Source organism: Marmota flaviventris, chromosome 2 (assembly GCF_047511675.1).
Source record: "Marmota flaviventris isolate mMarFla1 chromosome 2, mMarFla1.hap1, whole genome shotgun sequence".
NCBI lineage: Eukaryota > Metazoa > Chordata > Mammalia > Rodentia > Sciuridae > Marmota > Marmota flaviventris.
Genome location: NC_092499.1, coordinates 182,630,289 through 182,648,218, shown reverse-complemented (window position 1 = coordinate 182,648,218; position 17,930 = coordinate 182,630,289). Strand labels below are relative to the sequence as shown.

General features: G+C 54.7%; 1 protein-coding gene across 3 annotated transcripts in view; it reads right to left on the bottom strand.

The window, feature by feature from the left end:
* The window catches only part of Src (SRC proto-oncogene, non-receptor tyrosine kinase), a 47,486-nt gene that overhangs the window by 13,492 nt on the left and 16,064 nt on the right, over positions 1-17,930 (bottom strand). For all 3 annotated transcript variants that reach the window (XM_071608916.1, XM_071608915.1, XM_071608917.1), the window contains 3 exons: positions 4,273-4,437; positions 3,135-3,389; positions 1,847-1,946 (listed from right to left, as the gene is read on the bottom strand). In XM_071608916.1, coding sequence (XP_071465017.1) covers positions 1,847-1,946; positions 3,135-3,381 — 347 coding nt within the window. In that variant the 5' untranslated portion in view covers positions 3,382-3,389; positions 4,273-4,437. The remainder of the gene's footprint in view (positions 1-1,846; positions 1,947-3,134; positions 3,390-4,272; positions 4,438-17,930) is intronic.

Sequence of the window (17,930 nt, the reverse complement as noted above, 5' to 3'; positions counted from 1 at the left end):
CCAGCTGTGACCCCCTGAAACTCAGCCTGGCGGGGACCCCGTCTGGGCATCCTACCCCCAGGGCCGCTGGGCTCTGCGTGCTGCACTGGGACCCTCCTACAAGGACCCTGAGCTGGAGAGCCGGCCTCTCGGCCCAGCTCTGCCTCTACCAGCTGTGTGACCTTGGGCAAGTCATTTCACCTCTCTGGCCTCAGTTTTCTCATCCGAAAGAAGGAGCAAACAGGAGTTCCCACCTCTCAGGGCTGCAGTGCCTCATAAATAAAATAACGCACCTTAGGTCGCTCTGCGTGTGGCTCGGCTCGTACAGAGCGCAGCGTAAGCATTAACCCTGATGGTGCGCCCTGCCCCAGCACTCTGGGCACCCTGGAGGACTGAGCAGGGTTCCAGGGTGCCCAGACGGGGGAAAACCAGGGAGGCCCCCAGGGAGCTCCCCTTCTGGGAGGAAGCAGATTCAAACAACTGGTGACAACCAGAGAATGGAACCACACTGGGACCCCGGGCTGGGGCAGAGCGCAGTGGCTGCAGGGCCTGGGCAGGGTCCAGGGCTCAGTTTCCAGAACCACCAAGACCAAAACCAAAACCAGAAAAGGACTTGGACTCTGAGGTACCAGGGCAGGGAGGGGAGAAGGAAACCCCCACCAGGACAAAGACCTGGAGAGGGAGAGTGTCACAAGGTCCTCGCCTGGCCTGCAACTTGGTAGCCATGTGGCCCTGGGTAAGGACCTTCACAACTCTGAGCCTCAGTTTCCTCATCTGCAAAATGGACACCCCCTCTCCCCATCACGACTGCCCTGGCAGGGCCAGAGAAAGGAGCAGCGGGAGGGGACGGGGTGGGGACAACTGACACGGCACCTCTGTGTCCTTCTGCCTCACAGAGAAGCCAGCCCTGTGCGGGACCTTGCGGGGAGGACAGGAGTCTGCCAGGCAGGGATGCGGAGGGTGTTCCAGGTGCAGGGAACGGCATGCACAGGGAGACACGCTTGGGGACGGTGGCTATGTCCACCTCCTTCGCCAGGCCTTTGAGGACACTGGGAGGTGGATTCTCCTCTACCCTCCAGAACCCCTCACGGTCCATGGCCCCACAGGCAGCAGCCCTTCCAGCCCTGCACCTCCCTGAGGGGCTGCCAACCCCAGCTCCACCTGCACATGACTTCACTGTCCCTCCCAGTGCCTGTGGTCATCATCAGAGGCACACTGCAGGGCCAGGACCTGACCCCAACCCACCCTCTGCCTGCCCCTGGCCAGGGCTGGGGTCACAGAGCCGGCTCACAGCCACTCTGGCTCCAAAAAAGAATGGACAGGCCTCTCCACCCCGGCCGCCCAGGCCCAGCGCTGGGCCCTGCATGCAGCCGGCACTCAATGGGGGCTGACAGACCAGAGGGACGGGGAGTTGACGGGAAGGGGGCAGATGCAGTGGCGATGGAGCACCCCGGTCTCGGTCTGGGACCTGGTCAAGCAGGACTGGGTACAGGAAAGCTGGGGAGCCCGGGTGGTGGAGACAGCCGAGGGCCAGGGACCACAAGCAGGGACACTGGGTGGCGAAGCACATGCAGACAGCAGCCCCCAGCCCAGGCTGAGCGCCCCCACCCGGCCCAGGGAGTGGGTACACACCTGACATCCACCTTCCTCCTGAGGCCAGCGAGAGAGAAGCGAGAGAAGAGGCTGAGAGGGCTGCGAGGAGCAGGCAGGGGACCCAGGGCCTGCTGCGGTCCACAGGGGCTGCCAGCTCGGGCACAGCCTGCTTGGGGCCGTGCCACCTCTGCCAGCAGCTCCTGCACAGGCGGGAGCCCACCTCCCCCGTGAAGTCCCCCGAGGGGTCCAGCAGGCAGGGGTAAGGGGCACTCACGTGTTGTTGACAATCTGGAGCCGCTCCCCTTTCTTGAAGGACAGGTCGGTCTCTGTCCGTGACTCGTAGTCATAGAGGGCCACAAAGGTGGTCACTCCGCCTGCGGAGACGGGGGCAGATGTCAGACCAGCGGGGTCAGGAGTGAGGCCTGTCCTCCCTCATCTCAGCATGCAATCCAGGGACGCGTGGGCGCGTGCAGCCGTGGCACTTGTCCCCAGCCTGGGACACCTGTGAGGCCCGTGGGGCGCTTGCGCCCTCCAGCCTCTGTCCCTGCTGGGCTTCAGGGGGCGCTGGGTGTGTCTTGTCCGTGTGGGGTCTGTCTCGCCCCATCCCACTAGAAGCTTCTGAGAACAGACATCTTTGTTCTGGCCCCAGCCCCGGGCTCCCAGTAGGTGCTCACAAAATAACTGCGGCTGACAGAGCCAGGGAATTAAGGGCCTGCTCCCGGAGGGGCCGCTGTCCCTCTGGGGATCTGGAGAGAGCAGCAGGTGACCGTCCACTCAGAGGCCCCGGGTCCCCCATGTTAAATGACAACCCCCTTTTCCATGCACCCTGCAGCTCCCAGCAGCTTCCCCTCCTAAGGCGCTCACAGTCCCCTCCTGTCCTTCCTCTCCCTGGGCCATTGAGGCAAAGGTCCAGGCTCCGTGACTGTTTTGAGCAAATGAATGGCTGTGTCTGTGGGTCCGTTTATCTCTCGTGGGTGTGTGTCTGTGTCTGGGCGGTCCATGCTCTCCACGCGTCTGCGCGGGCACCCGTGGACCTGGACACCCATGAGCACGGCGTCCCGGGTCTGAACGGGCGCTGCCCGCGACCAGGGCCTTGGGTTATCTGTGCGCGAACTGCGCGGGGAGTGCGTGTCCCTGCGTGCCGCCCCATGGGCACTGTGCCCGTGAGTGTCCCTGGAGGCTGTGTCCGTGCCCGTGCGTGGCTGGCCTGGGAGCCTGGGGACCAGCAGGCGGTGTCTCCCGGTCTCCGGCCGCTGACTGCCGGGCCCCGCGGCGCCGGCAGAGGGCGCAGGGGCGCACTCGGGGCCGCCCGAGCCGCCCCGGCCGCCGGCCAAGCGCGGGCCGCGAGGTGGCAGCCTCGGCCCGGGCCGGTGTGGCCCCTGCCTCTGGGCCCAGCGTCCCCTCCAGACCCCGCTACACTGAGCGCGTGACTCACCCCACCGAGCGCACGGCTCACAAAGCCGTCCCCACCCGCGGCGCCCGGGACACTCCCTGCGGGGCCCAGGACGAGGACCCGGGGACCCTTCCCCTCCAGCGCGGAGGGGTCGGGCAGGGACACTGACCGGCCAGGGGCCCCGCCCTCTGCGGGGAGGTGACGGTGTCCGACGAGTTGAAGCCCCCGAAGAGCTTGGGCTCGGCGGCCGCGGGGGCGAAGGCGGCGCCCGGGCCGCGGAGGCCGTCGGCGGAGGCCGGCTTGCTGGGCGTCTGCGAGGCGGGGAAGGCGCCGCCCGCCGCGTGGGTGCTCTCGGCCGGCTCCAGGCTGCGGCGCCGCTGGCTGGCGTCCTTCGGCTTGCTCTTGTTGCTACCCATGGTCCTGGCTGGGACGACAGGGCCGCGGGGTGGACGGGCGGCCGGGCACAGGCAGGCCACCCCACACGCCCTACGGATGGGGAAACCGAGGCCCAGAAGGGGACTAGCCTCTTGGGTGAGTTGGCCTCGGCCCCAATCTCTTCATACTGAGGATACCCCTAAAGGGCTCCTCTGGAACAGGGTGAGGCTTGGGAGAAACACTTCATGACCAGAAGCCCTGACCTCCGAGTCCCTGTTCCAGTCCTTCTATCTGAATCATGTCTATGTCCCCAGCTCCTGGCACACAGGAGGGACTCAATTCATGTTGTTGAGCAATTACATGACAGGTTGAAATTGTCTGACACTGGGAGGCTGGGAAAGGTGCTAAAAGGAGGCAGCAAAGCAGGGGAAGTTTGCGGGGACAGATGACGCCACAGGGCCTTTGCATGTGCTGTTCTAAGAATGCTTTTTCCTGGGGCTGAGGCTCAGTGGTAGAGCACTTCACTAGCATGTGTGAGGCTCTGGGTTCCAGTCTCAGCACCACATATTAATAGAAAAAATAAAGGTCCATTGACAATTTAAAAGTACTTTAAAAAGAAAAAAAAAAGAATGCCCCTTCAGTTCTCAGATCAAAAGTCACTTCCTTAGGAAGGGTTCCCCCAATTCTTTCACTGAATTAAGTAAGCCTCCCTCATTGTGCCTCTCCTGATCACCGGTGTCCCCCTTTTATTTAAATTCCTGTGCTTTTGTCCTATTCACTGCTGTGCTCCAGGGAGGGTTCAAGAGTCAGGGACTCGGGCCAGTGAATCTGGGAAGGCCGGGCAGGAAGCTCGGGGCCAACTCCCCCCAGACAGGAGCCCACCTCCCTCCGCACCCGTCATGGCACCCCGCCTGCCCAGGCCGTTCCCTCACCTGGTGGAAGGCAGGGCCGTCCCAGAGGGCCTGGGAAGCAGCTGGGCTCTGGGCACAAACACGAGGCGTGGAGTCAGCAGTCTCGCTGCGGAGTCCCTGCTCTGCCCTTCCAGGCTGAGTGTCCTAAGCCAGGCGCTCCCCGTCTCTGGGCCTCAGTGTCCTCATCTGCAAGGCAGGGGCAGCAGACTTCTCAGGGCTGCCAGGTGGGGATGGAGAGGCACTGCAACAGGGACACCCTGGGTCACTGTGCCTCAGGCCCTGACTCAGGCAGGTGGGCGCCGGGGCCTCCCCTGCAGGGTTCGTGGACCCATTGGGAGCCGTGGGAGGGCGGGGTGGGCGCTGCAGCCTGACTCCGGGTCCAGACCTCGCCTCTGTCCCTGGCCAGCCGCGTGATGGGGCTTGCACCTTAACGCCCCGCCCCGTGCCACTTCTCCATCCACCCCTAACAAGGTGAAGTGACTGGCCAGGGCAGTGTCCCTGGCGCCCGCACATCGGCTACAACACGGTGATGGCCCTGGAGTCAGTCTGGAGTCTTCGCTGAGAACCCAGGAATGTGGAAAAGTCCCCTCGACGGGCTGGGCCCCGGGCAAGCTGCCTGCCCACCGGCGAGGACCAGCTGGGACTCCCCTCCAGGCCACAGGCGGGGGACCATCCCCCTGACAGGCAGAAGAGGCTCTGGGGAGACCGATTCAACTGCCAAGGGATCACCAGGGCCTCCCAAGGGACAGGCCACCAATCTGGGGACAGTCAAGGCCAGTTCCTGTGGCAACACATTCCATCAGGGTCACGGTGCCCATCAGCCCTCATGACGCTGGTGCACAAGGACCTGCTGACTGGTCCCCCGCAGCCCCCTGACACAGGGCCCTCCCACCCACTCCCATCCTCTGGCCCCCTGGCCAGGCGTGGTGGGCAGGGCCTCTCTTGCACATGGTGACTACTGTCACTCAGAGTGGTCTTGGGGGACTGCAGGAAGACAAAGAAACAATAAACCCCACGGCCCGCCCCGAGGACAGTGGGGTCCTGAGGAGGGTGTGCTTCCGGCCTCTCCAACATGACCATGACAGCCACAGGCCACTTGAGTGTCCTTGACTCAGCTCCCTGCAGAGAGGGGCAGCCAGGCCCCTTCAACCAGGAGGGCCTGCCACCCGCGAGGCTCTGGAAGTGTCTGCGGGACAGACGAGACTCCAGGAGCACGGACAGACACATCTGCTCCCCGCGTCCTCCTCGCCAGGGCCACTTATGGGGACTGAGGATACTCCAGGACGGCCAAACGCCCTGAACGTCACCTGGCACTGGACCCTGCGCTGGGCACTCGGTGAACCCTGGCTCCTGTCCTCGTCTCTAGGAGGTAGACATTGGCAGTGACCTGGGCTACTGACGGCGAGGCTGAGGCACAGGAGGTTGGGAATTGGCCTAAGGTCGCACAGCTCGGTTGAGAGTGAGCAGAAGGGTGGACAGGGCCGTACTGGGCGGCCGAGTCGGGCTGTCCAGGGTCCCCCTGCCCGCGGCTCTGTGGAGCACCAGGCGTCCTGGGGACACGAGGGAGGCTGCAGTCCAGCCGGCTCCTGGACAGAGTCCGAGGTTGTGGCCAGCGGCAAGGCAGATGTTTGAGGAAGGACCGGCCCCCTTAGGGTGGAGGTCCAGGCGGCACACAGGCACGCTGTGTGACCTTGGAAGGGACCCCCCCAGTCAGCACTCTGCTTCCCCAGGGCTGAGCTGCCTCCAGGTGCAGTCACCCCGCACTGCTCGGTGAGAAGTCCCCAGGCCACCTCGCGCTCCCTGAGGTGGAGGCAGACCCTTGGGGCCAAGGGGAAGCGGAGGGAGCCATGCGGTGGGGGTGCTGGGCCCAGAGGAAAGTGGCCCCTTCCTGTGAGAGCTCCTGACCGCAGGTTCCGCTCCGCCCCAGCAGAAGACAGTGGCCTCGGGCACAAGGGCTGGGCGCGGCTCCCTGCAGCCGCCACTCCGCCTGGCCGAGCGCCGCACCTAACAGTCCTGAGTGGACCTGGCCTCTCCCTCAGCCCTGTCCCCCTCCAGGTCACTGGCTGGGGCTGGCCCGCAGAGCACCTGCTGAGGGCCAGGTAGGTCTGTGCGCTCTGTGGCCTTCCTGGCTGCAGCTCCCTGCCGGCCCCATTCCCCCAGACAGGGCCCTGCCACCCCCAGCCACCTGCCGTCCCAGGCCCCTCCAGCCACCTCCTGCCCCAGGTTGGAGCCCCGCCTCACGCTCTCCGTGGAAATGGAAAGAACGTGTCTGGCAGAGGGGCCCCCCGCTACACAAGCACTGGCCTGGCCCTCCAGGGGCCACCTGTGTGGCACTCAGGAGGCACAGAGCACCGTGCGCTGAGGAGACACCAGGAGAGGAAAAGAGGAAGCCGGGCCTCGGTTTCCTCATCTGGAGAATGGGGACGACGGTGCCCCCACATCACAGGCTCGCAGGAGGCTGAGGAGAAGCAGCCCGCGACAGTGGCTATCGCTGGAAATGCAACTGGTGTGCGCACGGCGGGGCTGGAGGGTTAGAGAACGTTCTGGAAGGATTCCAAACACTTCGCGACGGTTCATCCAAGAAGCAGAGGTTAGGGAAAGGGAACCCTTTTCAACTCACATCCTGTATCAGCTGACCTTTGGAAATTACTTTGTCATTTTTTCTTTAATGTGACTTTTTATTTTTTATTTATTTATTTTTTAATATTTTTTAGTTGTTGATGGACCTTTATTTTTCATTTATTTGTATGTGGTGCTGAGAATTGAACCCAGTGCCTCAAGCATGCGGGGCAAGTGCACTACCACTGAGCCACAACCCCAGCCCTAATGTGACTTTTTAAAAAAACATTCTCGAGCGTCCCACCTTCCTTCCCTGTGGGCAAGGCCTGAAGCGGTCGCCCAGGTCCACCCAGACCGCAGCTGGTGCTGCCCTCTGCCACCTGCCCTGTCACCGCCAGCCAAGGGACCGACCAGGGGACGCACACACACTCCCACCTCCTGGCAGACACGACCCCACTGTCCCTCCTCGGGCGCTCCTGGGCTCCAGTCCCGGCCGCACCACCGACTAGCCCTGGGCAAGCCACAGTGCCCCTCACCCTGACACCTCACCCATCGGGTGTCAGGTTTATGATCCCCTTTAAAATGTGGCACACAGAGGGCAGAGGGCACACAGAGGGCGGCCTCTGACACTCCTGAGATGCGTCAAGAATGCCAGGTGAGAGGCCAGCTTGCCAGTCCCCAGGCGGCGGCGGCCTGGGGGGCTCTGGCTGACCCCTCTAAGGTGAGACGGACTGATGGTTCCAACTTAACTGGGCCTGTGGTGGGAAGTCACAATGTGACATTAAAAAGTAGCCAGTACCCAGGAAGTGCCTAATAAATGACAGCTACTGCTGTCACAGTAAGGAAGGACCTACTCAGCCTTTGTCCTCTCTCCTCATCGCTCACAATCAGGCCAAGGGCTCCCACCGTCCTACTATGTGTCAAGCCAGGGTGCCGCCCTTGAGGACTTGTCTGGGGGCTGATTAACAGGGAAGACCACAGAAGCCACCTCACACACGGAGCCCAGAGAAGGGGAGCCTGCGGCTCTGGGTGAGTGTGTGCCCAGCCTCATCCCCAGAGGGCAGACATTTGGAGGTCAGGCCTTTGGGAGGTAATTAGGTCATGAGTGGATCAGTGTCCTCAGAGGAACTGGAGGAGACCAGAGCCGGCTTGCTCTCCGCCACACTCTTGTTCACGACAAGAAGACAACCATTTGCACACCAGGAAGAGGCCCTTGTCAGACACTGACTCTGCCAGTACCCTGACCTTGGACTTTCCAGCCTTCAGAACTATGAGAAATAAATGTCTGGGATTTTGTGTGGGTATTGTTCTGTTGTTATTGTTATATGTATCTTTTGATTAATTCATTTTCAAACTGACATATAAAAATTATGCATACTTATGGGGTACCATATGATGTCTCCACGCATGCACATATCATATAATGTTCACTTTAGATTAGACATATCTAGATCCTCAAACAGTTTTCATTTCTTTATAGTGAAAACATGCAAAATCCTCTTCTCTAAATTTTTTAAAATATAAAATTGTCATTATTACCTATAGACACTGTCCTGTGCAGAACACCAAAACTTCTCATGTTTAACTGTGACTTAGTACCCATTGATCAAACTAAACGTTCTTTGTCTAAGCCACACAGCGTATGGTATTTGGCTACAGCAGCAAGGACAGATGACTGTCCCTTCCCACTAGTTAACTTCACTCTAAGATACTTGCCAATGCAATCAAGTCAGAAAAAGAAATAGAAGAAATAAAATGGAATTAGAAAAGAGAAGAGGATCATCTTCAGATGGTATAAATGTAGATCTGAGAGATATGAGAGAATTACTGGAAAACTATAGCTCAGTGGTAGAGGGCTTGCCTTGCACACATGAGGCCCTGGGTTCGATCCCCAGCACCACATAAAAATAAACAAATAAAAACAAAGATATTAATTTTAACTAAAAAAAATTTTTTGAAAAGACAGCAGGGAATTAAATTAATATCCAAAGATCAATGACAATTCTAAGAGCAATCAAAAACTATAATGAAGCCATGCCTTGCAATCCCAGTGACTTGGGAGGCTGAGATAGGCAGATCACAAATTTGAGGTTAGCCTCAGCAACCTTGTGAGGCCCTAAGCAACTGAGTATGACCCTGTCTCAAAATAGAAATAAATAAATAAGCAGCTGGGGATGTGGCTCAGTGGTTAAGCACCTCTAGGTTCAATCCCAAAAAACAAAACAAAAAAAGAACGAACCATTTGACCCAGAATATCCACAGTGCCAATTTATAAATAGAAGTATATGGATAAGATTAGCCAGAAAAATCTTTAAAAAAAAGAGGAAAGAGTGGGCTGGGCTGTGACTCAGGGGTAGAATGTTCACCTGGAGTGTGTGAGGCACTGGGTTCGATCCTCAGCATAACATAAAAATAAATAAATAAAGGTATGTGTCCACCTACAACCAAAAAAATATTTAAAAAGAAAAAAGAAAGAAAGAAAAGTAAAGAGGGAAAAACCAACCCGACTGTAAAACTTACTCTAAATGCATAGTAATTAAACGTCTGTGATATCAGTGGATAAAGAGGGTGGAATAGAGGGTATAAAAATTATCTTCAAACATACAGGAATTTAATCTATAATGAGAGTGGCATTTCATACCAGTGAGGAAAAGGTGAATTATTTATAAAATGGAGTTGGGACCAACAATCTGTCATGAGAAAACACAACTGGATCTCAATTTTACTCCATATGCCAATAAAATTCAAAATCAATCAGATTTAAACCACAACTAAATTGAAACCATAAAGCTCTTAAAGGGGATGAAAGAATAAATCTTCTAATCTCAAAATGGGGAAAGCATTCCTAAACATAATACAAAACTTAGAAATCACTTTTTAAATTATAAAGCAGTCTCCTTAAGAATCTAAACTGGCCAGATACAGTCGCCCATGCCTGTAAGCCCAGTGACTTAGGAGGCTGAGGCAGGAGGATCCAAAGCTCAAGGCCAGCCTCAGCAACTTAGCAAGACCCTAAGGAACTTAGCGAGATGCTGTCCCAAAATAAAAAATAACCTAAGAAAAGGGCTCAGTGGTAAAGTGTCCCTGGGTTTAATCAGTACCAAAACAAACAAACAGCCTGCAGGCTTGGTAAACATAAACAAATCCAGGGCTGGATGAAGTTCAAGGGCAGAAATAAATAAATAAGCAGCTGGGGATATGGTATGAAAGGCCACTCAGCTAGCATGCTTGAGGCCCTGATTCCATCCCTAACACTACAAAAAACATTCAAAATGGGAAAAATATTTGCACCTCATGGTAGACAAGAGTTTTTTTCTTAACATAGAAGGATGGCCTGCAAAATAAGAAAAGTGACTAGAGACAGTTTACAGAAAAAGCAAGCATCCCAAACGGCTCTCAGACACATTGGAGAGCTCAGCCTCATGAATTCAGATGGAAACTGCGCCAGCAGCAGCAGCAGCAGCACGTCCTTCTCGGGTGGGTACGGAACACTGCAGCCTGGACCATATGCCACACCACGAAACAAGCCTCAATAAATCTAAAGCAGTGAAATCACACAACGTATGTTTCCCACCACGAGGGAAAGAAAGAAAGCAATAACAGAAAGAAATCTGAAAGATGTGAAAGTCAAACAACACGCTTCTCAGTGGTCAGTGAGTCAAAGAAGGGATCACAAAAAACCGGGAGCTTCTTTAAAATAAAAACACAACATATTAAAATGAATGAGCAGGGCTAGGGCTGGGGCTCAGGGGTAGTGCGCTCGCCTGGCATGCACAGGGCACTGGGTTCCATCCTCAGCACCACATAAAGGTAAAATAAATATAAATGTAAAATAAAGATATTGTGTCCACTTAAAACTAAAAAATAAATATTTAAAAAGTAAATACAAAATAAAATGGATAAACAGTAAGAGAGAACTTCAAGAGAAATGTAGAGTGGTGAATTCTTATGTTCAATAAAAAAGAAGAGAGATCTCCAACCAGTAACCTGACCTTTCACCTTAAGACACTGGCAAAGAAAAACTAAGCCAAAGCAAATAAAGGGAAGGAAATAATAAAGATTAGAGATTGCTGAAGCAGAAAAACAATAGAGATAATCATCAAACTAAAGATTGGTTCTTGCAAAAGATCAACAAAATTGACAAACCTTCAGCTCATCTGAAAAGGAAAAAAGAGAAGACTCAATTTACTAAAATTAGGAATGAAAGGGAAGACATCTCCTAACCTCATGGCACTGGCCTGTGATCCCAGCTACTCAGATACTGAGAAGGAGGACCACAAGTTCAAGGCCAGCCCAGCGAGGCCCTGTCTTGAAATAAAATAAAAGGACGGGGATTGGCTCAGTGGCAGGATACTTGCCTAATCCAATTCCTAGTACCACCTCCCACACAAACAAAGTAAAAATAAAAAAGAAAGACGATTATAAGGGTCTATATGAACAACTGTGTCAACACATTGGCCAGCTTAGATGAATTCCTAGAAAAACACAAACTACAGAAACCAAGAAGAAATGTGAAATCTAACCCAAAACAAGTAAAGTACCCAAGGGCAGGGGATGTGGCTCCGTGGTAGCGCACTTGCCCTCCACGCCAGAGGCCCTGGGTTTAATCCCCAGCATGGCAAAAAAATAAAATAAGCCAGGCAGGATGGTGCAAGCTGGTAATCCCAGCAGCTCGGGAAGCTGAGGCAAAAGGATTGCAAAGTCAAAGCCACCCTCAGCAATTCAGTGAAGTCCTAAGACCCTGTCTCTAAATAAAATTCAAAAAAGAGCCAGGGATGGGCTCCATGGTTAAGTGCCTCTGGGTTCAATCCCTAGTGCCAAAATAAAATAAGAGATAGAAATAGTAATTTTAAGACTTCTCTCTCACACACACTAAAGCTCAGGCTCAGAGACCTTCGCTGTTGAATTCTACTGGACATTAGGAAGAATTCAGGCCCACTCTTCACTAGGGAACTCGTTCTTTGGAGCCAGTATTACCTGGATACCACAACTACACGAAGATATCACGAGGAAAGAAAATTAAAGGCTCCTATCTCTCATGAATACGGATGTAACAGTCTTCTACAAAATACTACAAGACCAGACCCAGCACCGTGTGAAAGGAATGACATACCACGACCAAGCTCTCCCTAGCCCGTGAATGCAAGGCTGGTTCAACTTCTGAAAATCAATTCATGAGATCCACCATACCAACAGAACAAAGAATAAAACCCAGATAATGACCCCAGTACATGCAGAAGCATTTGACAAGACCCTACACCCCCCAATCATAAAATGCCCCAAAGAAGGGGATTTCTCAACCTGCTAATGGGCATCTGGGAAAATGCCGCAGCTCACGTCACACTTGGTGTGAAAGGCAGGATGCGCCCCCACGATCAGGAACAAGCACAGACGTCCACGCACGTCCCTTCTGCTCTAGACTGAAGGGCAATGAAGGAAGAAGACAAGATGTCAGGCGCCCAGATAGGAGAGGGAGAAATGAAACCACCTCTGACCCCAGTTAGCCGAGGTCAGACAACACGACCCTGTGTGCAGAAAATCCTACGGATTCCACTTAAAACAAAATGCCAGAACTCCGCGTGAGTTTAGCAAGTCTGCAAAGTACAAGATGGCTGTATTAACAAAGGACGGGAGCCGGACACGGTGGCAGGAGGATCCCAAGTTTGAGGCCAACCTGGGCAACTTGGCAGGATCCTGTCTCAAAAAATAAAAAAGGATTGGGGACATAGCTCAGTGATAAAGCACCCGAGGTTCAATCCCCAGTACCTCATAAAAAATAAAGATTAAAAAAAAGCCTGAGATGATGGGGTATAGTGGCCCACACCTGTGCTAGCCCTGAGCAACTTATCGAGAAATTGTCTCAAAAAGGGCCGGGCAAGTGGCCGAGCACTGGCCAAGCATGGTGCGGCTCTGGGTTCAATCCTCAGCACCACGGGAAGGGGGGGATTAAAAAGACAACCCACAGAATGAAAGACAATATTTGCAAACCATAAACCTGACAAGGGATTTGTATCTAAAATATATTAACAATTCTTACAACTCAATGACAAAGAGAACCCAATATAAAAATGGGCAAAGGACTTAAGTAGAAGATATAGAAACGGCCACTGAGCACACACAGAGATGCTCAATGGCGTCGGTCACTGGGGAAACGTAAGCCACAGCCAGGCACCCGTCACACCCTCCAGGACACCGTGCCCTGGGGCACCTGGAAGCCTCAGGGTACTTTCTGGTGGGATGTGAAACAACGCAGCACCCCGGAAAGGGCCCTGAGTTATCCAGAGGGCCACACAGAGAATGAGTACGGGAGCCAGGACCCCGACCTGGGTGCAGATCAAGGAGGAAGGAAAGACACATCCCGGCTGGGACGGAGCGGGCGCAAGTTCAAGGCCAGCCTCAGCAACTTGGCAACGCTGTCTCAAAATTTAAAAAATCAAAGAGACGGGGGAGGTTCTCAGTGGTAAAGCACCCCCAAAAAGCATGCACATGAGCGCGCACACAAACACATGCACACACACACACACACACACACACACCCCGCGTGTTTACCACGGCACAATTCACAACAGCCAAGAAGTGAAAACAACCTGTGTCCGTCAGCTGACAACAGATAAAGGAAGCAAGGTCTGCGCCCAAGGGACACCGTTCAGCCCTTTTAAAAAAAGGATACCATCTTGTCATCTGTGACAACACAGGTAGACTGGAGGCCACTGTGTGAAGTTCGCCAGGACAGAAAGACCACAGTGCCTGCTTGGCTTCTGCAGAATCCAAAACAGGGGCCTCACGGGCCGGAGGAGGAGGGTGGCTCCAGGCTGGTGCTCCCTGAGGCTGACGACAGGTAGCCCTGGGCGCCCCTGCACAGTGGCCTGGCTATCGATGTGGATCATATGCTTTATATATATTTTTTAAATTAAGAAGAAATTGCTTTTAATGTTTTCACCATAAAGAATGATAAATGTGGGGCTGGGGATGTGGCTCAGTGGTAGCTCACTTGCCTTGCCTGTGTGAGGCACTGGGTTCGAATCTCACACCACATAAAAATAAATAAAGATATTGTGTCCATCTACAACTAAAAAAAATATATTTAAAAAAGAATAAGGGGCTGGTGTTGTGGCTCAGTGGTAGAGCGCTCACTTAGCATGCATGAGGCACTGGGTTTGATCCTCAGCACCACATAAATGTAAAATAAAGATATTGTGTCCACCTAAAACTTAAGAATTAGTATTTAAAAAAAAGAATGATAAATGTTTGAGGAGATGAATATGCTCACCATGTTTGAATATTATACAACGTACCCATGCATGAAGCATCACTTGGACCTCCCAAATATGTACAATTTTTATGTCAATTAAAAAAAAAACATTTTAGGGATGGGGATGTATGAGACCCTGGGTTCAATTCCCAGCATGGAAAAAAAATATATATATATATATATTTTTTTTTTTTAATGTGTTAAAAACCAATATACATGGGCTGGGGACATAGCTCTGTTGGTAGAGTGCTTGCTTTGCATGCACAAGGCCCTGGGTTCAATCCCCAGCAACACACCACCACACACAGAAAAAAAAACAGATATACATGACATACCCACAAAATGAAACGTTATTTGGTGAGAAAAAGAAATGAAGTACTGACACAACATGCGACTACAATGTAAGTGAATCCTGAAAATATCACACTAGTGAAGCTTGTGACCAGGGATGGCACCTTGGCTCGCTGTACATCTTACACACTGACATGAGCGAGTGTCGGGTGCAGCTCAGCGGCAGAGCCCTTGCCTGCATGCACCAGGCCCTGGGTTCAATCCCCAGTACTGGGGGAGGAAAGAAAGGTCCCTTTATCTGAGATGTCCAGAAGAGGCATGTCACAGAAACAGGAAGGTGGACCTCTGCCTCAGCATGGGGCGGGGCAGGGGGGGGGGGGACTCGTGTCCTGACTGTAATGCGCAGTGTCCTTCTGGGGTGATGAAGACATTTTAGAATTGACTGTGGCCAAGGCTGCACAGCTCTGCAACACACCCACCACCACGGGACTGCACTTTTAAAGGGATGAACTGCACGGAGGGTGAACTTTATCTCAATGAAACTGTAATATGTTTAAAAAAAAAAACCTACACTGGAGGCCACTGACAATCTTCAGTTGGCAAAATGACACCTATAAGATTTATCCCAAAATTAGGTAATTTTAACCCTGTGTGGGTGAGAGTGAGGACACCAGAGAGTGTGGCATCCATCACCCCCTACTTCTCTGAAGGACAAACTGTCAAGATTTATCCAAATCAAAATGCACTGGCCAACCCGGCAGTTTGGAATCCACCCTACAGATGTCCTTCCACACAGACAAGAAGCATGTGATAAGGAAAAGGAGGAATCAATTAAAACATCACTGACTAATTAAAACAAGCATGGTTTCCATGCATGCTGTAGAATACTATGCAGCCATGAAAAAGACAGAAGCAGCAGCACAAAATGATCTCCAAGCTATGTCCTCAAGAGACAAGCCTCGTTAAGATGGGCCTGGTGGTGCACATCTGTAGTCCCAGCTACTTGGCAGGCTGAAGCAGGAGGATCACTTTAACCAAGGAGTTTGAGGCCAGTATGGGCAACACAGCAAGACCCCATCTCAAAACAAAGTGCAGAGAGGGGCTGGGATGTGGTCCAGGGGTGAAGACTTGCCTAGCATGGCCAAGATCCTGGCCAACTTCAAAAATGAGAATCGAGTCCAGCGAAGACCCGCAGACTGTGTACTATTTCTTTAAGTGGACATACGTGCTCATATGTGCCTGGATCCCTGGAGGGACACTCCCGAGGTTCTCCGCAGTGGTTGCCCCAAACAAGGAGACCCCGCGGAAGGACAGGCGCTGCTCCCTGTCCCCTCCCAGGCTGTCAGAACCGCATGCGCATGCGCGGAATGATTTTCCCTCTTAAGGAAACGCGCGGGCTTAGCTGGCTTCAGATCCGCGCTCTGCCTCGCAGGGCTGCAGGTCACGTCGCCGCTGCGAGCCTTCGGCTTCCGTCCTGCAAAGGGCAGGACAGTGATCACACCCACCGTGCTCGGCCGATGCGGGGGATCACGTGGACAGTGCGAGCCGGGGCTCCCAGGAAGCGCAGTCCTTGTCGGCTAGAAAGCCATTACCAGGGACCCCAAGGGGGACAGGTACCGCCAAAGAGCCTCGGAGCGCGTGCTGGGAGGACCAGCAACCTCCTGTGGCAGGGAGGAGCTGGGGGCTTCCTGGGAGAGGTGGCCTGGAGAAGGGCCTTGAGGACAGGGTTCACACAGCAGAGGAAGAGGATGTGTTCCAGCGAGGGGAGCCAGGAGCCCGGGACCCCTCCATCACTGGGCACCCAGCTTAGCTGAGCACCTACTCCACTCCAGCCACGGCCGTGGGCAGGACAGACAAAAGCCGAATGGCTGGACCAGCCGAGGACGCGAGACAGAAAGCCGAGTGACCAGCAGTGAAGATCGGGGACAGAGCTCTGCCTAGCTCCATGAAGGCTCCAAGAGGGAGAGGGACTGCCTGGTGTCACACGCAGGTTCTCAACTTCTGAAAAGTCTTCCCCAGCTCCCCCCTCCCCTCAAGCCTGGGGAAGGTGAAGCCCACCCGGGCCTGCCTGGCGTCCACTCACACATGGCAGACACGGTGCCATCTCCATCGGGGGCTCCAGAGGAGGGACAACTGGTTCTTGGTTGGTAACAACACCTACATGATGCGTAGGGACTCCTCAGGGACAGTCCCATGCTAAGTGCACTGCATGCATTAACCTGGGGAGGCCACCCCTGCTCTTTGGGGTCAGCCCATTTTGTAGATGAGGGAATTAGGCACAGAGAAGTTCAGCTGCTTGCATAAGGTCACACAGCTCATCAGAGACAGTGTCAGAAAGCAAATCCAGATGTCTGGACACCAGTCTTGTATACCCTGGGGCCCTTCTCCCAAAGAGGCCCCTGCGGGGCCTGGATCAGCAATCACACTGCCTCAGAAGGACAGGGGGAGCAGTGCTCAGCTGGTCAAGGAATGTCTCCTGAGAGCACTGGCCCAACCAGGGGCAGGGGAGTGGGTACGGACGCCGAGTCGGGGACGGAGCAGTGGTCAGGTCCTGGAGCACAGAGGCCCACAGGCACCTGCCGCCAGGGGAGCAGCACCGTGGTGAAGGAGGCACAGCTGCTGCCCACCGGACTCCGGGCGGGTCGACCGAGGCCTCCTTCGGCACCAGGGAGGTGGCCACAGCCACCCTCAGGTAGTGCCACGGCTAACCGGTTCCTCCATGCAAAGTCCTGGGCACCCAGGCCAGCCTCAGGAAAGGGCCCCTCCTAGCGCTGACCCTGACCTCGCCATTCCTGCCATTGAGCTTCTAGTCCCAGTGAGACATCTCTACGCAGGGACCATGGGCCCCATCTTTCAGAAGAAGGGACAGAAGAGGCACAAAGAAGCCAAGAGGGTGACAGGGCCACTATCCAGGCTGCAGAGGACTAGCTGAGGGCTCTGGCTCCTCTGCTCCCACAAGGTCACTGGTGCCAGCTGGGCTCAGGGGTCCTTATACTGGGAATGGCCAGCCTGTCTTCCAGAGGGAGACCCGGAGGCCCAGACAGGGAGACGAAGACCTCCCACCCCCATCCTCGGCCTCTGGGCCAGGGCCAGGGCCTAAGTGGGCGTGTGGCCCCGGAACCCCCATAGCTGGTCCCCAGCTGACGCACCTCGCTCCTCAGGACATCCTGGAGCAGGCCGCCAGCACCTGCCACCCACTGAGGCCAAGGCCGGGGGCCCTGAGGACGCCGGCCCAGCCACCCTCTGCACAGATGGGTCCGCCAGCCCTGGCCCTCACGTCATGGAGTGATCTCCTGCTCCCTGGGACTTCGTGGGGTTTTGTTGTTTGTATTGTTGCAGGGGCCCACACCCAGGGGACTTAGCCAGGGAGCCACGTCCCCAGCCCTTTTTACTTTTTGAGACAGGGTCTCGCCAGGTTGCTGAGGCTGGCTTTGAATTGGATCCTCCAGCCTCAGCCTCCGCCGCAGGGATTGCAGGCCACTGGGGCCTGGTTTGTATCTGAATGGCGCCGGGAGGGACCAAGGCGCAGGCCTGGGAGAGGGGGCGTGAGCAGAGAAGGTTCCCTGGCCGGCGCTCG